Here is a 24675-nt window from a genome sequence, read left to right on the forward strand (position 1 = left end):
TTTTTCACCTCATCATCCCAACCAGCTCTCGTCGATCACACACTTTCGTTTCGCTTCTCGCACTTACATTCTCTACACCCACACCCACTACCACTACTTTCGCTAGCCGATCTTAACCAAAACAATCAAAATGGTCTCCTTCACCACCTTCATCACCGCCGTCTCGGCCGCCGCCGGCGTCATGGCCGCTCCCGCCGTCGAGGTCGAGACCCGCGACCTCGCCGAGCGCCAGACCCTGACCCAGAGCCAGACCGGCTTCAACAACGGCTTCTACTACTCCTTCTGGACCGACGGCCAGGGCTCCATCCAGTACAACAACGGCAACGCCGGCCAGTACAGCGTCAAGTGGGGCGGCAACAAGGGCAACTTTGTCGCCGGCAAGGGTTTCAACCCCGGTTCCGCTCGGTAAGTCCCTAATCCAGCTCATCATCAACATTCCGAAGAGTCAGCTGCTAACATGCCTTCCAGCACCATCAACTACTCCGGCAGCTACACCCCCAACGGCAACAGCTACCTGTCCGTCTACGGCTGGAGCAAGAACCCGCTGGTCGAGTACTACATCGTCGAGAACTTCGGCACCTACAACCCCTCGTCGGGCGCCCAGAAGAAGGGCTCCGTCACCTGCGATGGCAGCAACTACGACATCTTCCAGAGCACGCGCACCAACGCCCCCTCCATCGAGGGCACCAAGAACTTCCAGCAGTACTGGTCCGTCCGCACCAACAAGCGCTCCTCCGGCTCCGTCAACACCGGCTGCCACTTCAACGCCTGGAAGCAGCACGGCATGAACCTCGGCACCTTCGACTACCAGATCGTCGCCACCGAGGGCTACTTCAGCTCCGGCGCCGCTTCCATCACCGTCTCCTAAGTTTAGTAGCGTCGCACGCGCTCAAGACTTGGAAGTGATCGAGGAAGGAGCATTTGGAGGATGAGGAGTTGATGACCATCGTGGCAGTGGGTCATCTTTTTTTCAAAGGCCTGGAGCAAACATCGATGACAACAGGCAGTCATCAGCAGGGTGTGAAAACTCTAGCTGGGTTGGCTGCTGTTGGGTCGGGCACGTAGGACCCGACGCCGCTGGTTGCGGACTTCGCGTATTATTTCTAAAGACGGGCAAACTGGTTCACCTGTATATAGCACCTGGGCTGCCTTTGTGTAAAAACTTTAACAAACCTTCTGGTTAGATTCCTGATACACAGGATCGCCGGTTTTTCACCAAACTCTCAATGTCTTTCTCATGCCTTTCTCTGAAGTGAAATGTTGTTAATAGGAAGGCTCAAAGTCAGCTGTCGTTGTAGGGACTAGACATCAATCATGTTGAGAGGGTATAATACCTTCTTTTTAAGTCGATATGTTTGGTCGTTTTTGAGTCACTTACTCTTGCTGGCTTTATGAGTCGAAAAGCAAAAAAAAAAAAAAAAAAAAAAAAAGGAAAGGAAAGTAAAAAGTAAATTATTCATGTTGAGAGGTTCCATTCCGACAGCTTGCGCTCGCCGTGGCCCACGAGGAGCGCAAACTTGATGAACTCGTCGGGGTCTTTCGACTTGCCTATTGCTGCTGCCGTTGTAGAAGACGAGAACTGATGGTGCGCCTCCGCCATCTGCACCAGCCCAACATTGACCTCGGAGCAGATCCGGAGCCACTCCTGTGCCGAGGCGGCATCCCACGGCCCTTTGCGGGTTGTCACCATCATGCCGCCCATGCACGAGATCAGTGCGCTTTGGTGTCGCACCATGAGGTACACGGCCTGGATGCCCGAGATGACGACCCAGGTGCGCCGTGCGCACTCGGCCATGATCCAGGTCTGCCAGATCCGTTCGTCGCAGCTAAGCCTGGCAGTAAATGACGATGATGCATCTGCCGCTTTTGGGAAAGCGGTCACGGACTCGCCCAGGAACTCCGTCTGGCGGGCGCAGCATTGCACCATGCTGCACATCCAGAGGTACAAGACGGGGATGTGTCGTTCGGCGAGGCGGCGCAATCGGACGTTTTCCTCTTCAAAGAGGCCGATGAGTTGGTAGACTAGCAGGGCGTGCACCCGCGCGATGTGCTTGAGGGGATCGTCAAGCGGCAAGCTGGCCGTTAGATCCTGGGGAGAGGAAGAACAGTCCGACGGGACCACGTTGGTCTCCAGGAGCGACAGCACCTTCTCCTCGATGGTGTGGTGGACCATCTGTTTCCGGGCGGGCGTTACCTCTCCACCCCGGTCCTGGAGATGCAAGTAAGACGTCGCGGCCAGGTACGCGTCTTGCACGCATGGCGGATAGCGCGTCTTGTACAAGTGCGAGTGAATAAAGGGTTCGACCCCGTGTCGACCCACGTCTGCAGCCAGGCCCGCGTGGTCTGGGCGTACGTATCCAGGTCGGCCGGGCTGTAGGTATGCGCGGCGGCGGCGGACGGGGGCATGGGGCACGCGGTCCAGGTGTCGGGGCCGACGAACCAGGCCGTGGCTAGCTGGAACTCGACTCGGCTGTCTAGTAGGAGGAACGACGCGATATCCGGATCCAGATCGACACCATTCTGGAACGAGGTGCTGCTTGCTCCTCCCTCGTTCGCTGTGAAGGATTCACCAGAGAAGAAAGAAGATCCAAGCTCGCCCTCGTACAGGTGATACGGCAGCTGATTATGCCCAGACGGGACGGCGGTGGCGCAAGTAGTACCAGTGGTGGGTAGCTGCGGCGACGTCAACGAATTGCCGTCGTCCGCGACGAGTACGAAGGCACTGGGCTTCTCCGGGGGTAGGCGCACCTGACGCCCCGCTTATGGCATCTCAGGCAGGCGGGTTTCTGCTTCCCGCATTTGCGCTTCGCCTTGGCGCAGGGCGTGCAGGCTGCGGTTACTGGGTGGGACATCGGGGCAGCTTGTCGCATGTTGGCTGTCAAGTTTTAATGCAAGACCTTTACCGATGTTTCGTTGCCCATGGAGGATCAAAGGTGCAAGCATGTCCAGCGAGCTTACGTGACGTCGTTTGTGGCCGCGGGCTCTATCCTCATTGGGATAGGGACTGGCGCCGCTGATTAATACAGACGGTGAGGGTGCTCAACATTTTCTCATCTAACTATTCTCCATTAGCAACGTAATTACGGATTAATAATGTAGTATGAAGGGCATAGTTCGTGTGTACAGGCTGGCGGATACGATATAATGGGTGCGACTTGTGAATTTGAATCTTGCTGGAATGAAAACGACATTTCATACTATTGATGATTCAAACCTCTATCCTTGTGGATGTATCCATTGCTATAAAATAAAGATTAGAGGTCCCATCCTGTTTGTGGACAGTGTATCTCTCATCCCTCGATATTTTATTATACAAAAGTCTTCTTATAGAGAAAGCTTCCTCTTCTTCTGCCAAACCGTCAACAATATAGCAGCGACCATCAAACAGTTAACGGTGTGAGACGTGACCAGTCCAGCGAGGGACCCGAACCGTCTTTGAGGGGGAGCACACAACTAGAATCTCGACGGATTGGTCGCCGGAACGTCCACGAAATACCCCTTCCAGCTCATCCTTGAGCCGCAATGCCTTGCCGATGGTGGCATGCCTAGTACCATACCGGACACAACCCTCCGGACACTCAGATTTGGGCATGAGGGGGTGGTCCTCTGGGGCGATAAACCCATTTAGATGGGCTTTTCCGGGCACTGCTCCCGCCTCGCTTCCGGTCGTGCCGCAGGAACAGGGACGGGGTTCATCTGGTCCCAACGACAGATTGGCTACGACGTAGACGGTCTTCAGAGCACGTGTCCTCCGCAGCATGTCCTTGTCGAAGTCGGTAAGGACATAACCCCAAAGCAAGCTGGTGCTGCTTATGCCGAGGGCCAGCTTCTGGATCCGCCAGAACCAGTGGTCCTGCCTCGGGGGGTCGGGCTCCAGGTCTCCCAGGAAGGTGTTGGGTTGGAAGGGGAAAGTGTTCGAGTCGCGGTATTCGAAAGTGAAAACGTCGGTGGCGAAATGGGCCCAAATGTGGGAGAAGGAGATGTCGCCCTGTCTGTATAAGCTGCGACGGAGGGGGATGCGCTCGCTCGCCAGACCGTCGTTTGCGTAGACGCAATCATCAGCCCTGTCCGAGCCTGGGTTGGTGGCGTCATTGTTGATTTCGGAATTGGTTGCCGCATCGATGCAGTGGTAGGTGTGTGTCACATAATTGAGGCCATCCCAATGTCCAGCGACGTTGTAATGGTCGGTCTCGAAATAGTGGTGCCGCCCCAGCGAGTTGTCGAGATGATGGCGCAATATCTGCAGCCGCACTTCGGCTGGGAGCCTGGAGAATTGGGGGAATGACGGTTCGGAAGGCATTGTTTCCTGAATCTCAGCGGTTGTATAGCGACTTTAAGAGTGTTTTGTGCTGTCTGTTCGTGCGTCGGTAACTGCGGGATATGGTGTTGGTGTGGAGGAGATTCAACGAGTTTGATATGCTCAAGGCAATGAATGACCAAGAAATATCAAAGGCCTGCTTTTAAGAACACTTTTCTACGTTGTGCCAGAGCCTGGACAAAGTAAAAGTCGAGAAAGTTGTTGCAAAACTTGGACTATCCCCTGAATAGACAAACTTACATCTCAGCCGGCTTTTACCAGTGGGCTGTGCAACTACATCTTCAATTGAGGCACTTCAAACGTTCCGATTCCCAGCCGTTGAATATACCAACCCTTGCTTTCTGAGCCAGCTCGGACCTTGAGATACAAACCACTTCCATTTCGGTGCGGGCGCGAGTAAGTAAACCAAGAGTGCTCAGTCCGAGGAAATGTCTTCTTCTTGGGCCTTCTCCATGGCTAGAAGTTCCTGCAGAGGGGGTATATCATCTAACATGCCATTCTCCAGCCGATACCACAGGATGCCACATGTGGGCTGCATCGCTGCTTCGGGGCGGAGCACCCTGGTTGGAGTCACGATGAGATTGCAGACGGTATCATATGTCTCGGGAATAAGCTCCTCGTCCAAGACCTGGCAGTCATGCACCACGGCCGCAGTCATGGTGTCTTGATGGACGACCTTGAGGGTATACAGCATGGCCCATTCGAGGTCGAAGAAACCGTGGCCCTTACCGAAGCGGATGCCGTTGTGGTTGATGGCGCCCGTGCCCGTCACCATGAAGCCGATCTGCAAGTCCAAGCTGGCAATCTCCGCCAGCGACATGGACTGACCGACCTTCTCGAGCCCGTCGAGCGTGGACGCGTACCTGTACAGCTCCGGCTGGATGACGGCGGGATCGAGCAGCCAGAAGCCCCGACGGATGCCGTAGGTGGTGATCAGGACCTTGATGCCGGCCTGCAGGGTCTTCTCGCGCAGGTACTCCAGGCAGTTGTCGGGGGTGATGAAGACGGTGGTGCAGCTGCTGTAGCTCGGCATGGCGAGCAGCTGGTCGGCGGCGGCCTGGGAGCCGACGAAATCGGCAATGAAGCTGGAGAAGTCATAGTGGAAGCGCGAGTCTGGGTAGGCGACCTTGCGGAGTTCCTGCCATACCTGGGCCCTGATGGCTTCCTTGTGCGAGAGTACCATCTTGTGTATTGTCGTATCTGGGTTGGTGACGTCGGTGACGTCCCAATCCGATTATTGCGAGCTTAAAAGGTTTTTAATTAAGGCGATTGGTTAATGGTCTCTTTTATGAATGATGCCGTCTCATTGGGTGTGTCGTCGGTGAACAAGACGTGACCAAAACAAATATCCTAAAGGGTCCTAAAGGGGAGCGGAGCTGTTTCCGCTCTGATCAAGCTTACCTAATTGTAAGGGTGCACCCACCATCACGGTTCACCATCAACCACACTCTCGTTAAGCCAATCCACGATCACTTGCACGCAACTACGGTCTTGAAATTCACAATTCTGATTGAAGTACACCGTCGCGACTGGCTTCCGATTGCACCCATTCAATTATCTCCTTACTTGGATGGGCGAGGGAGAATGGCGCCCCCGAAGCGCAAGCGTCCCCAAGACGAAAACCCAATCGAGGCCGAGTCCGCAACGCGACGAACCACCCGTCACAGCCATCCCGTAACGCTGCAGCCCGAGAACGAACCCGAGAAACAGCTGCGAAGCCGTCGCGTACGCTCCGATACTCAGGAGGCGTTGGAGCCCGCCTCCCCGCCTTCTGCCGCTACAGCCGCTGCCCCGATCACCAAGACTTACGTGACGAGACCACGCGACACTAAGACATCGACATCATCGGATCCTGACACAGCCGCTGCTGCCCCACGGCCCAAGGTCGCTAATGCCGCCATCACCAACCGACGAACGCGAAGGCGCAGCGCCGCCGACGACCATGCCGAGTCTGCAGACCAATCCCAATCCTCAATTGAACACCAGATCGAGGGCAAGGAGAACCTCCAACCTGCGCGCCAGGCCGATTCGAAACACGTTGCTGCCACAACTGCGCAACCACACCAACGCTCTCCTGTCCCGCCCCACTCCCGCCCACGAGCCTCTGCGCCCCAGTCGCCTGCCAGTCTAGACAATCCCGTTGCGGCGTATCGAGGAGGTGCCGGCACCTCGATGATAACGCCGAAGCGCCGCCTGTCGATCCAGCCCAAGAAGCCGCCGCCGACGCCGCGGTCCGATCGCAACATCGACCGGGTCGTGCTGGGGGACATCTCGTTTCGCGCCTGGTACCCGTCCTACTACGGCAAAGACGTGCTGGGCGACGCCTCCGTCACGTCGGGCGGCAAGGCCAACCCCGGCGGCGGCGGGGCCAAGATTGGGGGCGGGAAGAAGGACAAGGAGGTGCTGCTGGACAGGCTCTTTGTTTGCCCTTCTTGTTTCAAGTACTCCAAGGAAGAGGGCAAGTGGCGCAGGCACATTAGTGGCTGCTTGCCCAAGGCTTGGGTGCCGGGTGACAAGATCTACGTACATCCCAAGGAGAGCAAATCCTCCCAAGGTACGGGTGGCGCGGATGCCAGGCGCAATCGCAAATTGAAGAAGGGGGACGGTGATAGCTCTGCTCAGGTCATGGAGGGCGAGTGGAGTGTTTGGGAAGTAGATGGCGAGAATGAACCGGTAAGGTTGAAGGTCCCGTTGCTCTTCTCTATGTACGATACTGACCTGCCCACCAGTTATTTTGCCAGAACCTGTCGCTCTTCGCCAAGCTCTTTCTGGACAACAAGTCGGTCTTCTTCGATGTCGCTGGTTTCAACTACTTCCTCCTGGTCTACACGCCACCTCCCACGGCAGCAACAACAAACTCTGAAGTAGCTGATTCCGAAGCAGAACAGCAGCCAGGAGAAGAGTTAGCGCCACCACCTTCTTCACCGCGCCCACAGGTTGTCGGCTTCTTCTCGAAGGAGAAGCTTTCCTGGGACAACAACAACCTGGCTTGCATCCTTGTATTCCCCCTGGCAACGAAAGGGTCTCGGTGCCCTGCTCATGGGCATCTCGTACGAGATCTCGCGGCGCGAGAAGGTGCTGGGCGGGCCCGAGAAGCCGATTTCGGAGCTGGGCAAGAAGGGCTACAGGCGGTTCTGGGCCGGCGAGATATGCCGCTGGCTTTTAAGCTTGGGACTGTCACATGACAACAGTGGTAGCAGAAGCGGGAAAGAAGAAGATGAGTTCATTGTGGATGTGGATGAGTGCAGCAGATCTACGTGGATAGCGCCCGAGGACTGTCTGGTTGTTATACGCGACATGGGCATCATGGTCATTGAGGATGAGACAGGAGCAACGAAGAGCGCCTCCCACAGTCCCGTCGCCGAAGGAGAAGATACGACGGAATCGCTGGAAGAGGCGGGCAAAAAGCCCATCTCCCGAATCAGGATCGACAAGGAGGATGTGAGAAGATGGGTCAAGGAGAATCGGATTGATATGGAGAGGGCCTGTGACCCGGACGGCTTCGTGGAGGGATACGCGATCAAGTCGGTTGAGGAGGAGGGAGAGGAAGAGGAAGAGGAGGAATAGCGGATGCTGGCTTTTTTACTGCATCCCTATTGTGTGATGTAGCCACTGGCTTCTGTTGCTGAAGCATCTTTCTAAGCAAAATGATACCCCATATGTTCAACTTCAAGCTCCCATAAGATAGAAAGGGCGTTTATCTTCATCGACGGGCTTTTGAGCCAGCCAGCCCACGCATCACAGCGACAGTAATGTGGCTACCCTACTTGACCAGAGGCACCGTCCTCGGCATATCTACCCATTCAATCAACTGCATACCATGCGTATCAGCCCTGCTGGTGTAGCGAGGTACAGACTTAGCCCCACCTTGGGGTGGGTGACTAAGCGGGGGCGGAGTTACTCTGGCACCGATTTTGCTGCGAGCTGCCGACCAGATGCAGCAGCCGTTGAACGAGCCGGAAAAAGTTCAAGTTCACGGTAGGCAATTGATGGGCAGCTTGATCGTGTCAAGCAAGCCAATCCGTCAATCGCATTCGTCGCCATGATCATCAGGGAGTTTGGTGTTCGCCAGGGTAAGTCTTCCCAATTCAATTGCTGCCAATGTCTGTCAATTAATCCTAACGCACCTCATTTGCAGGCCGCAAGGCTCTGGCGGCGCCTCTTCGCCGCGGACAGCAGTGCCTGCGAGCTCTGTCGACAGAAACCTCTGGCACCCCCGTCGCAACCGCCGACCCCGCCGTCGAAGCCACGCTGCAGACCAACCCCGGAGAATCCCACAGTCCCCTCCCTCTTCGCCCGGACGGCCAAGCCCACCCGGCGCCGGCCCGTGGCCCCCGACACCACCAAGGCCGACTGGGAGACGGCCCAGCAGATGCGGCACAACCTGCGCAACGTCGGCGCCCAGGTCGAGCACCGCTACAGCCCCTCCGACGTCTTCCGCAACCCCCGGGCCCCAAGGACGTCACCCTCGAGCTCCTCATGGCCTCCCAGGCCCACATGGGCCACCACGCCTCCGTCTGGAACCCGGCCAACGCCCGCTACATCTACGGCATCCGCCAGGGCATCCACATCATCTCGCTCGAGCAGACGGCGGCGCATCTGCGTCGTGCCGCCCGCGTCGTCGAGGAAGTCGCCTACCACGGTGGCCTGATCCTGTTTGTCGGCACCCGCCCCGGCCAGACCCAGATCGTCACCCAGGCGGCGCGCCTCGCCAAGGCCTGCCACCTCTTCACCAAGTGGACGCCGGGGACCATCACCAACAGCGACAAGATCCTGCCCGGCATCCCGGTCGAGATCGTCAACGAGCACGACCAGCCCATCGGCGGCTTCAACCAGCATCTGATGGACAGGCGCGCGCTGGTGCCCGACCTGGTCGTGTGCCTCAACCCGCTCGAGAACTTCACGATGCTGCGCGAGTGCAGTCAGGCCAATGTTCCGACCATCGGTATCGTCGACACCAACACCGAGCCCACGTGGATGACGTACGCGATCCCGGCCAATGATGACAGGTAAGCTAGCCCCATTCCTAGGTGTTCATTGGCTCTCTTTCAGGTACTAATCCGAATATCTAGTTTGCGCTGCTTGGCCGTCATTGGCAGCGTCCTGGGCCGTGCGGGAGAAGCCGGCCAGAAGCGCCGTATGGAGGACGCCAAGAACGGCAAGGTGACCTGGGACACGCCGTCCGAGATCAAGCAGTTCATGGAGATCCAGCAGAAGCGAGCACGCTGGGCCAAGCGCGCCGCCGACGAAGAGGCGGCGGCCAGTGACACGAGCGGAGGCCTCGACGGCAAGCCCTCCGGCGGCGGTGCCACGAAGGACAGCGAGGTGTTTGACGAGTCCATGCAGGAGTTGCAGATGGAGGTAGACGCCGCCAATGCGGATGATGTGAGCCCGCAGCTGAGGAAGATGGCGCGCCGGACGGATTAGAAGAGTAGCAAAGGTCAAAAAACAAAGAATTGCGGCTCTGTCTCGGTGAGTGGGTGAGTGAGTGATACCCTGTAAAGTCTGGGCAATTGTTGTACGATGTGTAATCTAGATGTACAAAAATAGATCTGGAACGACCAACGTATCCTCGTGTATGTCTAGTTTCTGGTGTTTGGGTGATTCCGGATACCCTTTGCTAAGGGTTCCCCCTTTCGGGGCACGTTTTGATTGGGCTAGATGTTGAATACCGAATTCCCACCTCGTCTGCATGCCATACATAGCCCACTACGATGATGTTCGCCGGCCGTTATTTTGACTCAAAATCGGGCCTTCGGTGCGGAAGAGATAGATTACTTAAAAACGAGGGAACAGTGTCTCTACTCTCCCTTCACAGGAGACGACCGGACCCTGGGCCTTTAACATTGACTTAGCTTGTGGCGTTTGTGGATGGGTAGGTGAGCACACACGGGACATCGCAAATTTCTCATAGACTCCTGTCTACGGGATCAGCTCTTTATATTTGAGGTAAACTTGTCAGCAGGCGAGTTTCCATCTGTCCTGTGTGGTATGTTTCGCTAGGCCAGGGCCGCCTGCTCTTCACTGTATATCCGGCTGAACACTATTGCTGAGAATAGTAATCCGAGGGTAACTGCTCTTGTCTTCGGCGAACATATTTTAGGATGGTCGTGAGTTCCTGTCAGTGGAAAATAGCCCAATGATGGGTTTAGCTGAAAAATATCGTTTTGAAGCCCCTGTGATAAGGGTCCCCCTTTCCTTGTCCAACTCTAGCTGTCTCTTCAATTCTTTTGGTCTAGTCGATTTTAATATTGTACCTACGTAGACAGACACAGGAACTTCGTAAAGGCGGAAGACTACCTTATTACTCAGGCAATCCTATATATATCAAAATATGCTCGTGGTCCTGTCACATCTCGAGGAATTCATTATCCTCAGACGACAATATCGTGGAAATCTGGGCCTCAAGAAACGAGAAAGCTTTTATGCTACAAGATAAGACAAGCAGAACCGCGTCGATATCTTGCGTGATATCAAGACGCTTTTATCTATAGTCATTTATACAACTGATGCGCAAGTATCGTGGGCGGCCAGCTGCCTTAGGGTGGTAACTGCGCCCGTCAACATGGGTCAGAACGCTGAATACTACACCCTGCAGCTGCTAATTACTTTACTATCCACCGTTTAATTCAAACAAGAGTTCCAGCGCGCTGGTTCGATTCGGCCTTCAGATAAAAAGTGGTATCATGATATTGATATCTCCCAAAGGTCCTGCCGACCCCTGGCTCATAATTGATACACACAGCAGAGCGAACACACACGATCTGAATGTTTCTTTTGTTATGCAACTTCAAAGCACCGAAGTCTTGACAGAAAATTAATACCTTGGCAGGAGACTAGGGAAAGGCAACCTGATTGCGTAGCGGTTGAGATCTGATCAGACCTCGACCCCTATAAAGGGGTGAACTAGACGAAAGCGATAATACAATCTATGAATTATAGGGGCACCATTTCGACAACCGCCGACTCCGTCTTTTCATGCCTCGACACCGATGCAATCTTCAGCCCCGCCTTGGCGGCCAGCTCGCCAAACGCCTTCTCACTGCGCACCTTGCCACCAATGTTCAAGATGAACATGTCGACGGTGCTGGTGTAGACGCTCGGCCGTTCCGGACGCAGGTACTCGGCAATCAGCACGCTCGAGTCCTCATCACAGGCAGCGCGCACATTCTTCAGGATCTGCAGGGCCTCGTGGTCGGGCCAGTTGTTCAAGACGCGGCGGATGCAGTACACGAGCGCACCCTTGGTGGGCTGTTCGCCAAAGATGCTGCTCCCCGTCTTTTTCACCGGGCTCAAGATGGCCGAATCCTTGTGCTCTTCCACCGCCTCGGCGATGACATGCGGCTGGTCCTGCAAGACACACCGGGCCGCGGGAATGGCGGGCGTCTCCTCCAGAATCCCCTTCAACGCCTGGCCCTTCCCGCCAGCCACACCCACAATCAGCGCCCTCGACGTCTCCCCGGCACCGGCACCCTCCTCCGCGGCAGTATACGTAGCCACCCAGCTGAAATCATAGACCCCCGTGACAGGAATGTCGCCATCGATAGCCATGGCTCCGTTCATCCGACTCGCCAACCCCGGAATAGCCGCCATGATCTCGAGGCTGAATGAGGGGTAGGCGCCATCACCCGTATGCTAGTCCAACATCCTCACCGCGGTTCCTACACAGCGTTCTTGCAACGCGGAGTGAAACTGCAAATCACCGGTTCCGCGCACTTGAGGTTCAGCTCCACCTTGATCTTCATCTCCTCCGTGCCCTTGTCCCCCCCCATCACCACCAAGTCCACACCACTCGATGCTCTCGAACTCCTGGAGGAGTCGCACCAAGATGTACTGGATCTGGAAACGGCCAAAGACTCGGCCAGGACACTGGCGCGGCCCGATGCTAAAGGGTAGATAGTCGCCGTACTTTGGCGACCAGGTGTCCCATCGCGCAGGATCCCACACATTGGCGTCTGCACCTACGCTGGCTTTGTTGCGCTGGAGGCCTGCGACGGAGTAGACTAGACGGCAGGATTGGGTTAGCCGGCTGCGAATAGTAGTAGGAGTCTAAGACGGCAATGGCTCGTTTTGGTTGGGTGTAATCTCACCAATGATCTGTCCTGCCGAGACAGAGATGGGGTCTTCCCCGTGGGGACCACCCCCGACGGGCAGAATGGCATCTGTCCTGGCCTCTCGAATGTTGAGGCCGAGCGGGTGGTACATTCTCATGGACTCTTTGACCGTGTTGGCTAGGAGGTCTAGCTTCCTTAGCTGGTCTGGTGTGGGAATCGCGTCCATGCCAATGCTTGTGGCAAAATGTGGTTAACACCGAGTCCGTCTTCGGCACGGATATGGGCTTTGACTTACTGCTCTTCGATCTCCTGCTGAAGTCTTCTATACAGGTCTGGCTGGCGGGCCAGCTGGTATATTGTCCAGGTGGCCAGAATAGCCCCCGGATCCTATGCAGGCATCAGTATTCCGGTCCATTAACCGACTATGTCCATTTAAAGCCAGGAAATAGTTCGTACCTTGGAAGCCATGAGGACCGCCATTAGCTGGCCTCTAATAAAGTATCGATCGTTTGGATGGGTGGCGACCAGATCCTCCACGAGATTGAACTCCTTCTTCGTTTTCAAATCTGCTTGGTTATTGATTGGTAGCGCCAACGTCTTCTCGATGAGATCGTCAATGAAGCGTGTTAGGTCACGATACGCTCTAGGAGCGAAAAGCCAGTCCGGAAACAGGTTTGCAAGGCGTCTGTAGGAACACATGTTATTAGCGCCATTCTCCAATGCCAAAGCTTTGGGCATCGTACCCGAAAAGTAGACGGTTGGTGTTGAACGTCAGAAGCTCCTCCATGGCCTTGCGGAACGGCTGTTCGTTCGCGGATAGTGAATTCGTCGATTCCCCTAAGAACACTTGGCTCACTAGGTCGAGTTGGAACTAAACGCAGAGAGTGAGCAACAAAACGACATCAGAATGTCTCTTCGTGTCAGCATTTGAATAATTACCCGGTCGACCATGTCGTACACATCGACTCTCTTAGGAGAGTTCTTGATCAGTCCCAGAAGCTTCTGCATGTGTGCCTCGGCGGTAGGAATGTCATCCGGGCGGACACGAGAGACCTTTGGTGTAGCACACAGATCAGTCCCCTCTGAGCACATATCTACGTGAACAAACGGGCCTCTTACATGCGGCTCTAACTGTTCCCTACTTGTCTTCCACAACGTTCCGTCGGCTAAACGAAAATCAGCAACTGTGTTACACCATGCCGGGCACCACACTCACTGGTAAAGACCGAGTCCCCCAAGATACTACTAAACACATCATGCGGCGTCTGTCCCTTGGCGAAGTCGGCGAACTGGTCTGCCTGGATAGCCTTGATATTCTCTGCTCTGTCGGTGATGAAGATGTCGCCGCCCAGCAGGTTCATCTCGACCGTGCGACCGGGGGTGTTGAGGACCTCGTCGTAGATATACTCGACGAACGTGTTCGAGTGCAGGCGTGTTACAAGTTTCCATGCCATATCCAACCCTAATATGTGTCACATGGCGATCATCAGTCTCACACACATGTCCGGTTTGAGCGCCGACGTGAAGAGTGATTGGAATGCTGACTAACCAAAGGGTAATCCATACGGAATGCGAGGAGCATGCGGAACCGACGATTTGATCTGCTCGCCATCTTTCAACATGGACGCCCGAACCATGAGCAAAATAATCGTCACTGCACCGCACAGAAGCAACTTGGAGAAGTCACCCTCCATGGACGTTAGAACGCCCATCTTGCCTGATGTCTGCTCCCAAGCTCAAAGTGTCGATGGACAAATGGACGTGGTGAGCTCTGTTCTGCAGGCAAGGAACGGCGAGCTGTGTGGGTGGGTGGGTTTGCAGGTTCACACATTGACTACCCGTGTGCCCAAGTTCATCGATTGTGTCTAGAATCCGAACGTGTCAACAGAAAGCCTCGGCAAATCAATACCATGTGGCTACACCCCATCAATATGTCGTCTGTACTCTATGGTGATGATAATGATGATCATCATTATTATGTCGTCTGTACTCTATAACCAGTGCTTATCCCCCGCTCTTACAGTACGTGTCAAGAAAGATTAGCTCCCCCTCCACTGTTTACCGAAAAAGTCAAAATATAGTGAGAAAATCTATGCCTACAAAGGTTAACTTTTAATCAAACTGGTATAGAATATACGATAAGAGGCATAGTATTCCTTTGTCTTTCGGGAAACAGTGGAGGGGGGCTAATCTTTCTTGACACGTACTGTAGTTCGAATCAACCACGGTATAGTCCAGACCGCGCCCCCATAGTAATTCGAGTCAAGCATTGGTCCAATTCTCTGCTGTAGTAACCCAGGTAATCCACGGCATAGTGGAACATGGTACGAATATACGGGCGCCTCACCAACGCGACTCAAGCACCAACTCCCGTTTTCTGCTGTTGCAAGCCACGGTATACCAAAGTTGATATAGTAAATCGTGGCATGGACACGTCGCTCTCCCATAGTGCCATGAGTCAAGAGGCAGCATTAAAGGAACGGCCCGCTTATACAAGTTGCAACAGTTTGTCATCAAAAACAACCAACCTAGTTTGGTGACTCGCACTTACTAGGAATGCCTTGCTAGAAACCAACAATTGTTTTATTAGTTGCAAGGTACCACTATAGAACTAGAGAACACTTGCTACTTCTATCTTTGGGGTCTCTTAGCCTGGTATTATGTTCCGACAGCGTGGGACTCTCGTAGCACGCTCACCATCTAAAAATACACGTCTATTCGATTGTTCTAGATCTCGTCATCATGATCATCAGGGTATTTAGCGGTCAAGGGGACAAATAAGGTTTCATCCCCAGCACAACCGAGTTTCATCAGGTGATCCGGACGTTGAGGGCAAGTGAGCAAACCACCTCGTTGGCCATGGCAACACCCAGCTCCGTCTTGGGCCAGTCGTCGAGTGTATTTAGCAAAACCTCGCCGCCGTGCTCTGAAATATGAATGTAGTGCATACTGAATACATAATTAGAAATAACCCTGTCTCTACGGCCCTCCCTTGAACCGTATCAGGAGCACCTGCATTCAGCAAGACCGTCACAACACAGTAGAGAGCTGGCATCCCTTGAACCGAGGCCAAGAAACCGTAGACCGCAAACATGGCCACTGCCGACAAAACGACACCCATAGTCATCATTGGCATGAACCTGAAGTTCCCAGGTGACGCAGTATCGGCGCAGGCCTTCTGGGAGCTGGTGATGAGCGCGAGGAATGTGTCAAAAGAAATACCCGCCGACCGCTTTAACATAGATGGCACGTAATTCGCTCTCGACAGGGAATATCACCAGCTAACTTGAACCAAACAGCCTTCTACCATCCCGACCCGAACCGGCTGGACAGCGTAAGTCTGGAACGACGATGCGTTCCGCCATCTTGGGAACCGAACTAATAGGCTGACGATTCTGCCAGTTACGCATCCGCCATGCACACTTCATGGAAGAAGACCCGCGCAGCTTCGACGCGCCCTTCTTCAACATGTCCTACGCCGAGGCCTCGGTCCTGGACCCGCAGCAGCGCGGCCTCCTCGAGGGCGCCTACCGCACCTTTGAGAATGCGGGCATCCTCATGGAGAGCCTCTCGCGCTCGGCGACCTCGGTCTACTGCGCCTCCTTCTCGCGCGACGGCGAGACCATGACGGGCCGCGACTTCAGCGCCCAGTCGCGCTACCACGCGACCGCCAACGGTTCGTCCATGCTCAGCAACCGCATCAGCCACTTTTTCGATCTGGCAGGGCCCTCCCTCACCGTCGATACGGCCTGCTCGTCGGGCCTGTACGCGTTGCACTTGGGAGCGCAGAGCATTCTGGCCGGCGAGAGTAAGATGTCGCTCGTCTGCGGCGCCAACACCTTCATTACGCCCGAGAGCCAGGCGCTCGCGCTCAGCAACGGCGGCTTCCTGAGCCCCGACGGCCGGAGCTACAGCTTTGACACCAAGGCGAACGGGTACGCGCGGGGCGAGGGGTTCGGGTTCGTGCTGCTCAAGCCGCTGGATTCCGCGCTGCGGGACGGAGACGTGGTGCGGGCGGTGATCCGGGCGACGGGCGCGAACCAGGACGGCAGGACGCCGAGCATCACGCAGCCGAGCCAGCAAGCGCAGCTGGACCTGTTGCGTGACACGTATCGCGTAGCGGGGCTGGAGGTGGCGGATACGGATTATGTCGAGGCTCACGGCACGGGAACGCCGGTAGGTGACCCGATCGAGGCGGCGGCTGTAGGGCAGGCTTTCCGTGACGGTCGCAAGGCTGACAGGCCACTCTACATGGGTTCGGTAAAAGCGAACATCGGTCACTTGGAGGGCGCTTCAGGCATGGTGAGTCTTGACTACTTGAAGCCCCGGGCTAATGTGTGCTGATAGTTCTCGCTAACGGGTTTCGCTGGTTTAGGCTGGTGTCATCAAAGCGGTCCTCTCGCTGGAGAAGGCCGTGATTCCGCCCATCGCCCTGTTTGAGAAGGCGAATCCTGAAATTGATGTAGCGGGCTTACAGCTTGCGGTAAGAACCCCCTTCTCCAGATTGAAAGAAGTAGGCTCCCTCACTGACTTTTGACTTAGTTCCCCAAAGAAGCAGTCCCGTGGCCGGTAGCAGAGGTCCGCAGGGCATCCGTGAGCTCCTTCGGGTACGGAGGTAGCAACGCCCATGTCATCCTCGACGACGCGTACAACTACCTGCGCACACGCGGATTGAAAGGCATGCACCAATCCGTCGGCGAGCCCTCCATACCTGCCGCCAACGGACACACCAACGGGAACGGCAACGGCGCTCTCCCCTCCACGAACCAATACGCCATCATCCCCTTCTCGGCCGCAGACAGCGACGGCACGAAGCGCCAAGCAGAAGCCCTCCAGACCTTCCTCTCCTCCCCGCACGGTGCCCCCCGCAACACCAATTTCCTCTCAGACTTAAGCTACACCCTCGCCTCCCACCGCTCTCTGCTCAACTTCCGCTCCTGCGCCGTAATTTCGTCCCAAAACGCCGACGACGACCTCGCCACCCTCGTCTCGCCCAGCACCTTCACCAGCGCGTCCTCCGCCCCCGATCTCTCCTTCGTCTTCACCGGCCAGGGCGCGCAGTACGCCCGCATGGCCACTGGCCTCCTGCACTACCCCGTCTTCCGCCAAAGCCTCGCCGACTGCGACGCCTATATTCGCACCACCCTCGGCAGTACCTGGTCGGTGCTGGAGGAGCTCGAGAAAGAGAAGGACACCAGCAGGGTCGCCGAGCCGGCGCTCTCGCAGCCCCTCTGCACCGCCATCCAAATCGCCCTCGTCGATCTGCTGCGCACGTGGGGCCTGATCCCCCGCGCCGCGGTCGGGCATTCGTCGGGCGAGGTCGCGGCGGCGTACTGCGCCGGTGGCCTGGATCACGAGAGCGCGTGGCGGGTGGCCTACTTCCGCGGCGTGGTGGCCGACAAGCTGGCCTCAGATCCGGCGAGAGAGGCGACGACAATGATGTCGGTGGGTCTGGGAAAGGCCGATGTGCAGACGTGGCTGAAGGCTGAGCCGACCGTGACGGTCGCGTGCGAGAACAGTCCAGTCAATGTCACATTGTCGGGCCCGACGGAGGCGGTTTCGCGCTTGTACGAGACGCTGGGCGCCGAGAGGGTCTTCGCCCGGAAGCTGCCTGTGAAGATCGGCTACCACTCCGAAGCGCTGCGTGACGGTGCGGCAGAGTATGAGAGTCTGCTGGCCGGGATCTGTGCGCCGGCGAGGGAGGATAAGGAGCCGGCCACGGTCGCCTTCTTCTCGTCCACCGAGGGCAGCTTCATCACGCTGGAGGGTCTCGCGAGCCCGAGCTACTGGGTCAAGAATCTGCTATCCCCCGTCCTCTTCACCGACGCCGTGACCGCGCTGGTCAGCGACCGCAAGCAAACCACCAAGTTCCTCGTCGAGATCGGCCCGCAATCTGCTCTTCGGCGTCCCGTCAAAGACATCCTCGCCCACCTCGGCCAAGGCGAGGGAGAGAAATGGTTGTACGCCGCCGCGCTCGACCCCCGCCAACCCGACGTCCGCTCTCTCCTCGAGACCGTCGGCGCCCTCTGGAGCGCCGGCATCCCCATCGACCTCAATCTGCCGAACCAAGCCTCTCTCCAGCCCACGACCCCGGCAAAGCGTGTAGTCGACCTCCCCTCCTACCCTTTCTCCCGCGCCAAGCTGTACTGGGACGAGCCCCGCCTGAGCACCCTCTACTCCCGCCGTCCCTTTCGCCGGCACGCCCTCCTCGGCCTGCGCGAGAACGACTTCAACCCGGCCCAGCCGACCTGGCACCACAAGATCCGCCTCGCCGAAGCCCCCTGGATCGTCGACCACGCGCTCGAGGGCTCGCCGCTCTACCCGGGCACGGGCATGCTCGTCATGGCCATCGAGGCCGCCCGGCAGCTGCTCCCGCCCAACGCCGCCATTAGCGGGTACAAGCTCGAAAACGTGAGGTTCATGCGCTCCATCCCCGTCAACGAGACGGAGAAGGGCACCGAGGCCAAGATCTACCTCCAGCCGCGCCGGCACACGGCCAAGGACGCGGCGCAGGGCGTGTACGACTGGCGCGTCTTCACGCTCGGCGGCGACGAGTGGATCGAGTGCGCATTCGGCAGCATCCGCGTCGAGCTCGAAGAGCAGGCGGCGGAGGGAGACGAAGAAGAGGCCTCTTCTTCGCCCGAGACGGCCGCGCGCAAGGCCAGGTGGGCGAGCGCCGTGCGCGAGGAGCACAACACTGCGGCGGGGCAGTGCACGCTGAGCGTGCAGAGCGCGCAGCTGTACGAGAACCTCAGCAAGAAGTCCGGGTTCGACTACGGACCCTATTTCCAGAACCTGCAAAACATCAAGTACTCGCGCCAGGGCTGCGCGACGGGTACGCTGGCGCTGCGAAACTATGCGAAAACCATGCCCTACGCCGCCGAGGACCCGTGCGTGATCCACCCCACGACCTTCGACTCCGTCTTCCACGTCGGCTTCGTCTCGCTCAGCATGGGCGGCTGGGAGCCCATCCCGACGCTCATGTTCAGCAACCTGCGGGAGCTCTGGGTCTCACACAAGCTGTTCACGATGCCGGGCAACCCGCTCCTGCACGTCGCGACCCGAGAGGTGTCCCGCACCTTCCGGGAGTTCGAGTGGGACGCCAGCACGCTGCTGGCCGAGACCGGCGAGCCCGTTATCGTGGCCCGGGGCGAGCGCGGCACTGTCATCGCAGGCGCGGGCAGCAGCGCGCGTGATGATGACGACGGCGCCAGCCGCTTCTCGTACGGCATCGACTTCCAGCCCGACTTGTCGCTGCTCAACAAAACCGAGACCGAGACTTACCTCAAGGCGCTCTACGCGCGCGACCCGCAGTTCTCGCCAGACGCCAAGGATGCCGAGGCCGTCGACCGCGCCGACGCCATCGCGCTGCACTTCATCGAGCAGGCGCTCGACAAGATCGAGAACGGCGAACCGATAACGCTGGACAACCACCTGACCAAGTACGTCGACTTCCTGCGCAAGGTCCGCGCCAACCGGGACAAGTACACACTGGCATCGCGGGGGCTGGGGCATTTGAACATCGAGGACGTCCTGCGCGAGGCGGATGGGGAGCCGACGCAGAAGTTGGTCAAGAAAGCCGGCGAGCATCTTTATGGGATTTTGGCGGGGACGGATAATGCGTTGCAGATCATCTTTGAAGGGGGTCTGGCTAATGGTAAGTCCAACGTACCTCATGCTGAAGAAACGAAAACGAGAAGACTGATATATAGGGGACAGATTTCTACCACTGCGACTTCTACTCGCGCCATTACCGCAAGGCTGGAGCGTATCTGAGCATTCTGGCACACGCGAATCCCCAGCTGAGGATTTGCGAGGTCGGCTCGGGGACAGGCAGCGCCACTGACAAGGTGCTACCGTTCTTGGTCGACAGCGAGGGTGTTGAGGGTGGTCAGCAAATGGTCCGGTATGTTGATTTGGGCATTTCCCGCCTCCCACCATCACCCTCTTTCTCTCTTCTCCCTCGTCCTGCGAATACACTCTATATAAGCTCTATGACTTTCAAACATCCAACTGACTGACCCCCTCCCAGTTTCGGCGAGTACGCCTACACGGACATCTCCGTCGGCTTCTTCGAAAAAGCCCGCGCCAAGTTCGCCTATGCCGAGAAGCACATGCGCTTCGTCAAGCTCGACCTCGAAATCTGCCCTTCGCTCCAGGGCTTCGAACTGGGAAGCTACGATGTGATCCTGGCCTGTAACGTTATCCATACCACTTCCGACCTGATGAAGTGCCTGCGCGACCTGCTCGCGCTGCTGCGCCCGGGAGGCAAGCTCATCATGATGGAGACCACCGTCGACAACATCCGCGACGGCATCATCTTCGGCCTGCTTCCCGGCTGGTGGATGCGCGAGGGCCATTGGTGGGACGGCGAGGATGTCGACGCCGTGCCCGGCGAGGACGAGGCCTTGGGGCCTATTCTTACAGAAGAGGGGTGGGATGCTGCGCTGAAGACGGCCGGTTTCTCGGGCGTGGATATGGTGTTCAGGGACAACGAGTACAAGCCCCGCCACCGCGTCTCCACACTCGTCGCCACGAAACCAGAAGAGGTCAAGGTCGAGGTGGAAACTGATGAGCGCGAGCGCTGGGTTATCCTCGCGGATCCCGCGCAGGCAGCGCACGCCGATGCGCTCAAGTCCAAGTTCGCCGCCGTGCCGTGGATCGGCGAGACCGAGACGTATACTCTTGACGGTCTCGTGGCCGCCGGGCTAGAACTGGGCAACACTCAGGTCATCAACCTGCTCGAGCTCGACACCTCCCTCCTGGGCACCATCGCGGGCCCGCAGTTCGAAGCCGTCAAGAAGATCGCTCTGGACGCCAAGACGGTCCTTTGGCTCACGCGCGGCGGAAGCCCCGGCGCCAGCAACCCCGCTGCCGAGATGGCCGTCGGTTTCTCGCGAAGCATCTGCTCGGAACGGGGCGATCAGGCCTTCGTCACCCTGAGCCTGGAGACTGAGGACCCGGCCGAGGGCGCGAGCCATGTGCTCCGCCTCGTCGAGCACATGCATAAAATCGGAGGAGCCAAGAGCGCAGACGCCGAGTCCGAGTATGCCGTTCACGACGGCCTCATCCAAATCCCGCGCATAGTCCCGCAGAAGACCGTCAACCAGACCCTCGCCGCCCGCGCCAAACTCCCCGACAAGCTCAGCTTCACGCTGGGCGAAGCCGACCACCCCAAGCCGCGCATCAACCTGACCATCAAGCAGCCCGGCCTCCTCGACACGCTCTACTACACCGAGACCGCCGCGCCCAACATCGATATGCAACCCGGCGAAGTCGAAATCGAAGTCGCCGCCGCCTCCCTCAACTTCCGCGACGTCATGATCGCCCTGGGCCAAGTCCCCGGCGATGGCCTCGGCCTCGAGGGCGCCGGCACCGTCGTTCGCGTCGGGCCGGGCTGCACCACTTTACAGCCCGGCGACCGCGTCATGTACTTCATCTTCTCGACGGGCGGCTGCTGCGGGACCTACGTGCGCTGCGACGAAGGGTCGACGCGCAAGATCCCGCGCGCCGACATCTCCTTCCTGAACGCAGCGGCCATCCCCGCCGTGTGGGCGACGGTGGTGTACGCGTTCGACTACGTGGGCCGGCTGCGAAAGGGGGAGAGCGTGCTGATCCACGCCGGTGCCGGCGCGGTCGGACAAGCGGCGATCCAGCTCGCGCAGCTGCGCGGGGCCGACGTCTTCGTGACGGTGGGGAGCGAGTGGAAGCGCGAGCTGGTGAAAGAGCTCTACGGCCTGGCCGACGACCACATCTTCCACAGCCGCTCGGCCAGCTTCGTCGACGACGTCTTCCACGCCACCGCCGGCCGCGGCGTCGACGTCGTCCTCAATTCGCTCGGCGGCGAGCTCCTGCAGCACTCGTGGCGCTGCACCGCGCCCTTTGGCCGCTTCATCGACATCGGCAAGGCCGACATCCTCGCCAACAACACGCTCGAGATGGGCCACTTCCTGCGGAACGTCACCTTCGCCGCCATCGACGTCGCGGGCATGTACGCCGAGAACAAGCCGCTGATGCAATTCGTGCTCGACGATGTGTTCAGCCTCTTTGCGGAAAATCCCGGCCTGCACAACCCCAAGCCGCTGCATGCGTTTCCGCCGAGCCGGATCGAGCAGGCGATGCGTGCGTTGCAGGGCGGTAAGATTGCGGGCAAGGCGGTGATTGATTTCCAGACGCCTGGCGATGAGGTGGTCCTTCAGCCGGCGCATAAGCCGGCGTATGGGTTTGAGGCCCAAGCTACCTATGTAATTAGCGGCGGGCTCGGTGGTCTGGGGCGTGAGATTATGCGCTGGATGGCCTCCCGCGGCGCGCGGCATTTCCTCGTCACCTCGTCGCGAGGCGTGGCCAGGCGCGCCGACGTCATGGCCTTTATAAAAGAGATGGAAGCCCAAGGCGTCGTAATCCACGCGCCGGCATCGGACATTTTCAACCGCACCGTCCTCCAGGCTACCCTAGACGAGGCCCGCAAGACGCTGCCGCCGATTAAGGGTTGCATCCAGGCGGCCATGGTGCTGTCGGACAACATGCTCTCCAACATGACGGTCGAGCAGTTCCACCGCGCCCTGGCGCCCAAGTACCAAGGCTCCTTGAACCTGCACGAGCTGCTTCCCCGGGACATTGACTTCATGGTCTTCCTGTCCTCCATGAGCGGCATCATCGGCAACCCCGCGCAGGCCAACTACGCGGCCGGCAACACCTTCGAAGACGCGCTCGCGCGGCACCGCGCCGCCAGCGGGCTCAGGGGCGTCTCGTTCGATTTAGGTTTGGTCCTCGAGGCCGGCTGGGCGAGCGACAACTTCGAGGACGTCACCAAGAGCCTCCGCGCCGGGCTCGGCGGGCTGACGCAGAAGCAGCTGATGGCGATCTTGGACGTGCTGTGCGATCCGGGCTACGACTGCGGCGCGGGCGGTGCGGCGCAGGTGGTGAATATCCACGACAGGCCTTCAAAGCTGTATCGCATGTTCCAGGATGGTGTGCTCCACTGGGCGGGCAAGCCGCTGTTCAAGAACATCCTTCGTCTGGGCCAGGCCGAGCTGGTCAATGGCACGGGAGGCGGCAGCGAGGGCGCGGCAACGGCCGCGGCGACTGTCGATTACCTGGCGCTCATCAAGGCGGCGACGGATGCTGATGAGGCTCGGCAGATCGTGACGCAGGCGCTGCTGGGAAAGCTGAGCAAGTCGCTGTCAGTGCCGGCCGAGAGTCTCGATGTGGGCAAGCCGGCGTATGTGCTAGGCGTCGACTCGCTCATTGCGGTGGAGCTGCGGTACTGGTTCATCAAGCAGTTCGGAGTCGAGGTTCCTGTGTTTGTGATTTTGAAAAAGCAGTCGACCGTAGAGTTGTGCCGGCATGTGGCGGACCAGGTCATTGCCACCAAATGAGTTGGGTAATAGCTATGATAAGTTCAATGTTGTGAAGGAAGGGATAATCAGGTACATGGGCATGTAGATCTCCATGGCGAGCAACCCCTCCCTCTACTTAATTGACACCACCCACTGAAACCCGCCTGGTCCCCGCCGCTAGTCAGGCACCGATGCACTAAAGTCCAGTGGGGGCATCGGGGAATAAGCATCAGCATTGTCCATCATCACCTTGGCGCAGGACAACCAGACAACCGCTGCTGCTGGAGTCTATACGTACAGTGGATGCTTGCTACCTACCTACTTACCTGTAGTCGACCAACACGGATTGATGGTTTTGTTCGCTCTCTCATCTTGGCCTTTTTTGGAGAACGTTGACAGAAACACAGCCAAAGCCTCTCAGAAGCAACGATGCTGGGTATATCCAAGTATGTGTTCAAGTGCTGAAGTGAAAGATGGGGAAGTTTGGGGGAGCTTGGTGGGGCAGCTACAGAAAATTACCATGTGTGATGTGTTTTGGTGTGTTTGCAGTACGCCTAGCTCTTGAGAGATGACGATGATGTATCCTTGGAGACAGAAATCTGCGATCAATCGGTCGGTCCAGAGAACCACCGCGCATCGACTGGGATATTTTTGGACTGGTGGGAACCATCTTCATCTCTGACTGGGGTGGACTTGGTGATCTAGCTCGCTTGCTCGATATTAACTTCAATAGGTGCTATTTGCCGCATTCTTCAGGTAAGGGGCAGCCAACCCCGCGTTCAGGTCACCAGCTTCGGCCTTCTGATTCGGCAACAGCAGATGACGTAAAATGCGCAGACCACAGGGTAGCGTCACACCCCAGGCGCGTCGGCAACCAGTCTGCAACCGGCGGAAGCATCGGGAACGTCATATTATTGGTATGCACCATATATTTGGCTTTCCTTGGTCAACGCGCCACGACAAT

At 57.6% G+C, this 24675-nt stretch overlaps 7 protein-coding genes across 7 annotated transcripts; 4 read left to right on the forward strand and 3 right to left on the reverse strand.

The window, feature by feature from the left end:
• Positions 1-130: 130 nt before the first annotated feature.
• Positions 131-868, forward strand: PG997_002508 (endo-1-4-beta-xylanase I precursor; the record flags this gene model as incomplete). The annotated part of the gene is made up of 2 exons (XM_066806823.1): positions 131-405; positions 469-868. 2 exons carry the CDS (start codon positions 131-133, stop codon positions 866-868), a joined length of 675 nt encoding a protein of 224 aa, XP_066670441.1.
• Positions 869-1010: 142 nt separating this feature from the next.
• PG997_002509 (uncharacterized protein) lies at positions 1011-4300 on the reverse strand (the record flags this gene model as incomplete). Its single annotated transcript, XM_066806824.1, has 3 exons — positions 1011-1077; positions 1482-2470; positions 3431-4300. 3 exons carry the CDS (start codon positions 4298-4300, stop codon positions 1011-1013), a joined length of 1926 nt encoding a protein of 641 aa, XP_066670442.1.
• Positions 4301-4733: 433 nt separating this feature from the next.
• PG997_002510 (uncharacterized protein) lies at positions 4734-5501 on the reverse strand (the record flags this gene model as incomplete). Its single annotated transcript, XM_066806825.1, has 1 exon — positions 4734-5501. One exon carries the CDS (start codon positions 5499-5501, stop codon positions 4734-4736), a length of 768 nt encoding a protein of 255 aa, XP_066670443.1.
• A 401-nt stretch (positions 5502-5902) lies between these two features.
• Positions 5903-7885, forward strand: PG997_002511 (Acyl-CoA N-acyltransferase; the record flags this gene model as incomplete). Its single annotated transcript, XM_066806826.1, has 3 exons — positions 5903-6991; positions 7048-7317; positions 7340-7885. The coding sequence occupies 3 exons, from the start codon at positions 5903-5905 to the stop codon at positions 7883-7885; spliced, it is 1905 nt and encodes a 634-aa protein (XP_066670444.1).
• A 475-nt stretch (positions 7886-8360) lies between these two features.
• On the forward strand, positions 8361-9745 carry PG997_002512 (mitochondrial 37S ribosomal protein uS2m; the record flags this gene model as incomplete). Its single annotated transcript, XM_066806827.1, has 3 exons — positions 8361-8391; positions 8457-9327; positions 9391-9745. The coding sequence occupies 3 exons, from the start codon at positions 8361-8363 to the stop codon at positions 9743-9745; spliced, it is 1257 nt and encodes a 418-aa protein (XP_066670445.1).
• A 1509-nt stretch (positions 9746-11254) lies between these two features.
• On the reverse strand, positions 11255-14084 carry PG997_002513 (O-methyltransferase-domain-containing protein; the record flags this gene model as incomplete). The annotated part of the gene is made up of 10 exons (XM_066806828.1): positions 11255-11953; positions 12035-12306; positions 12409-12605; positions 12668-12759; positions 12829-13057; positions 13116-13243; positions 13312-13425; positions 13492-13538; positions 13589-13834; positions 13922-14084. The coding sequence occupies 10 exons, from the start codon at positions 14082-14084 to the stop codon at positions 11255-11257; spliced, it is 2187 nt and encodes a 728-aa protein (XP_066670446.1).
• Positions 14085-15464: 1380 nt separating this feature from the next.
• Positions 15465-23750, forward strand: PG997_002514 (uncharacterized protein; the record flags this gene model as incomplete). The annotated part of the gene is made up of 7 exons (XM_066806829.1): positions 15465-15618; positions 15672-15706; positions 15775-16674; positions 16748-16855; positions 16915-20029; positions 20092-20278; positions 20405-23750. The coding sequence occupies 7 exons, from the start codon at positions 15465-15467 to the stop codon at positions 23748-23750; spliced, it is 7845 nt and encodes a 2614-aa protein (XP_066670447.1).
• Positions 23751-24675: the final 925 nt, after the last annotated feature.

Source organism: Apiospora hydei (genome assembly GCF_038363865.1).
Source record: "Apiospora hydei strain CBS 114990 chromosome Unknown utg000004l_segment0_segment0, whole genome shotgun sequence".
Lineage (NCBI taxonomy): Eukaryota > Fungi > Ascomycota > Sordariomycetes > Amphisphaeriales > Apiosporaceae > Apiospora > Apiospora hydei.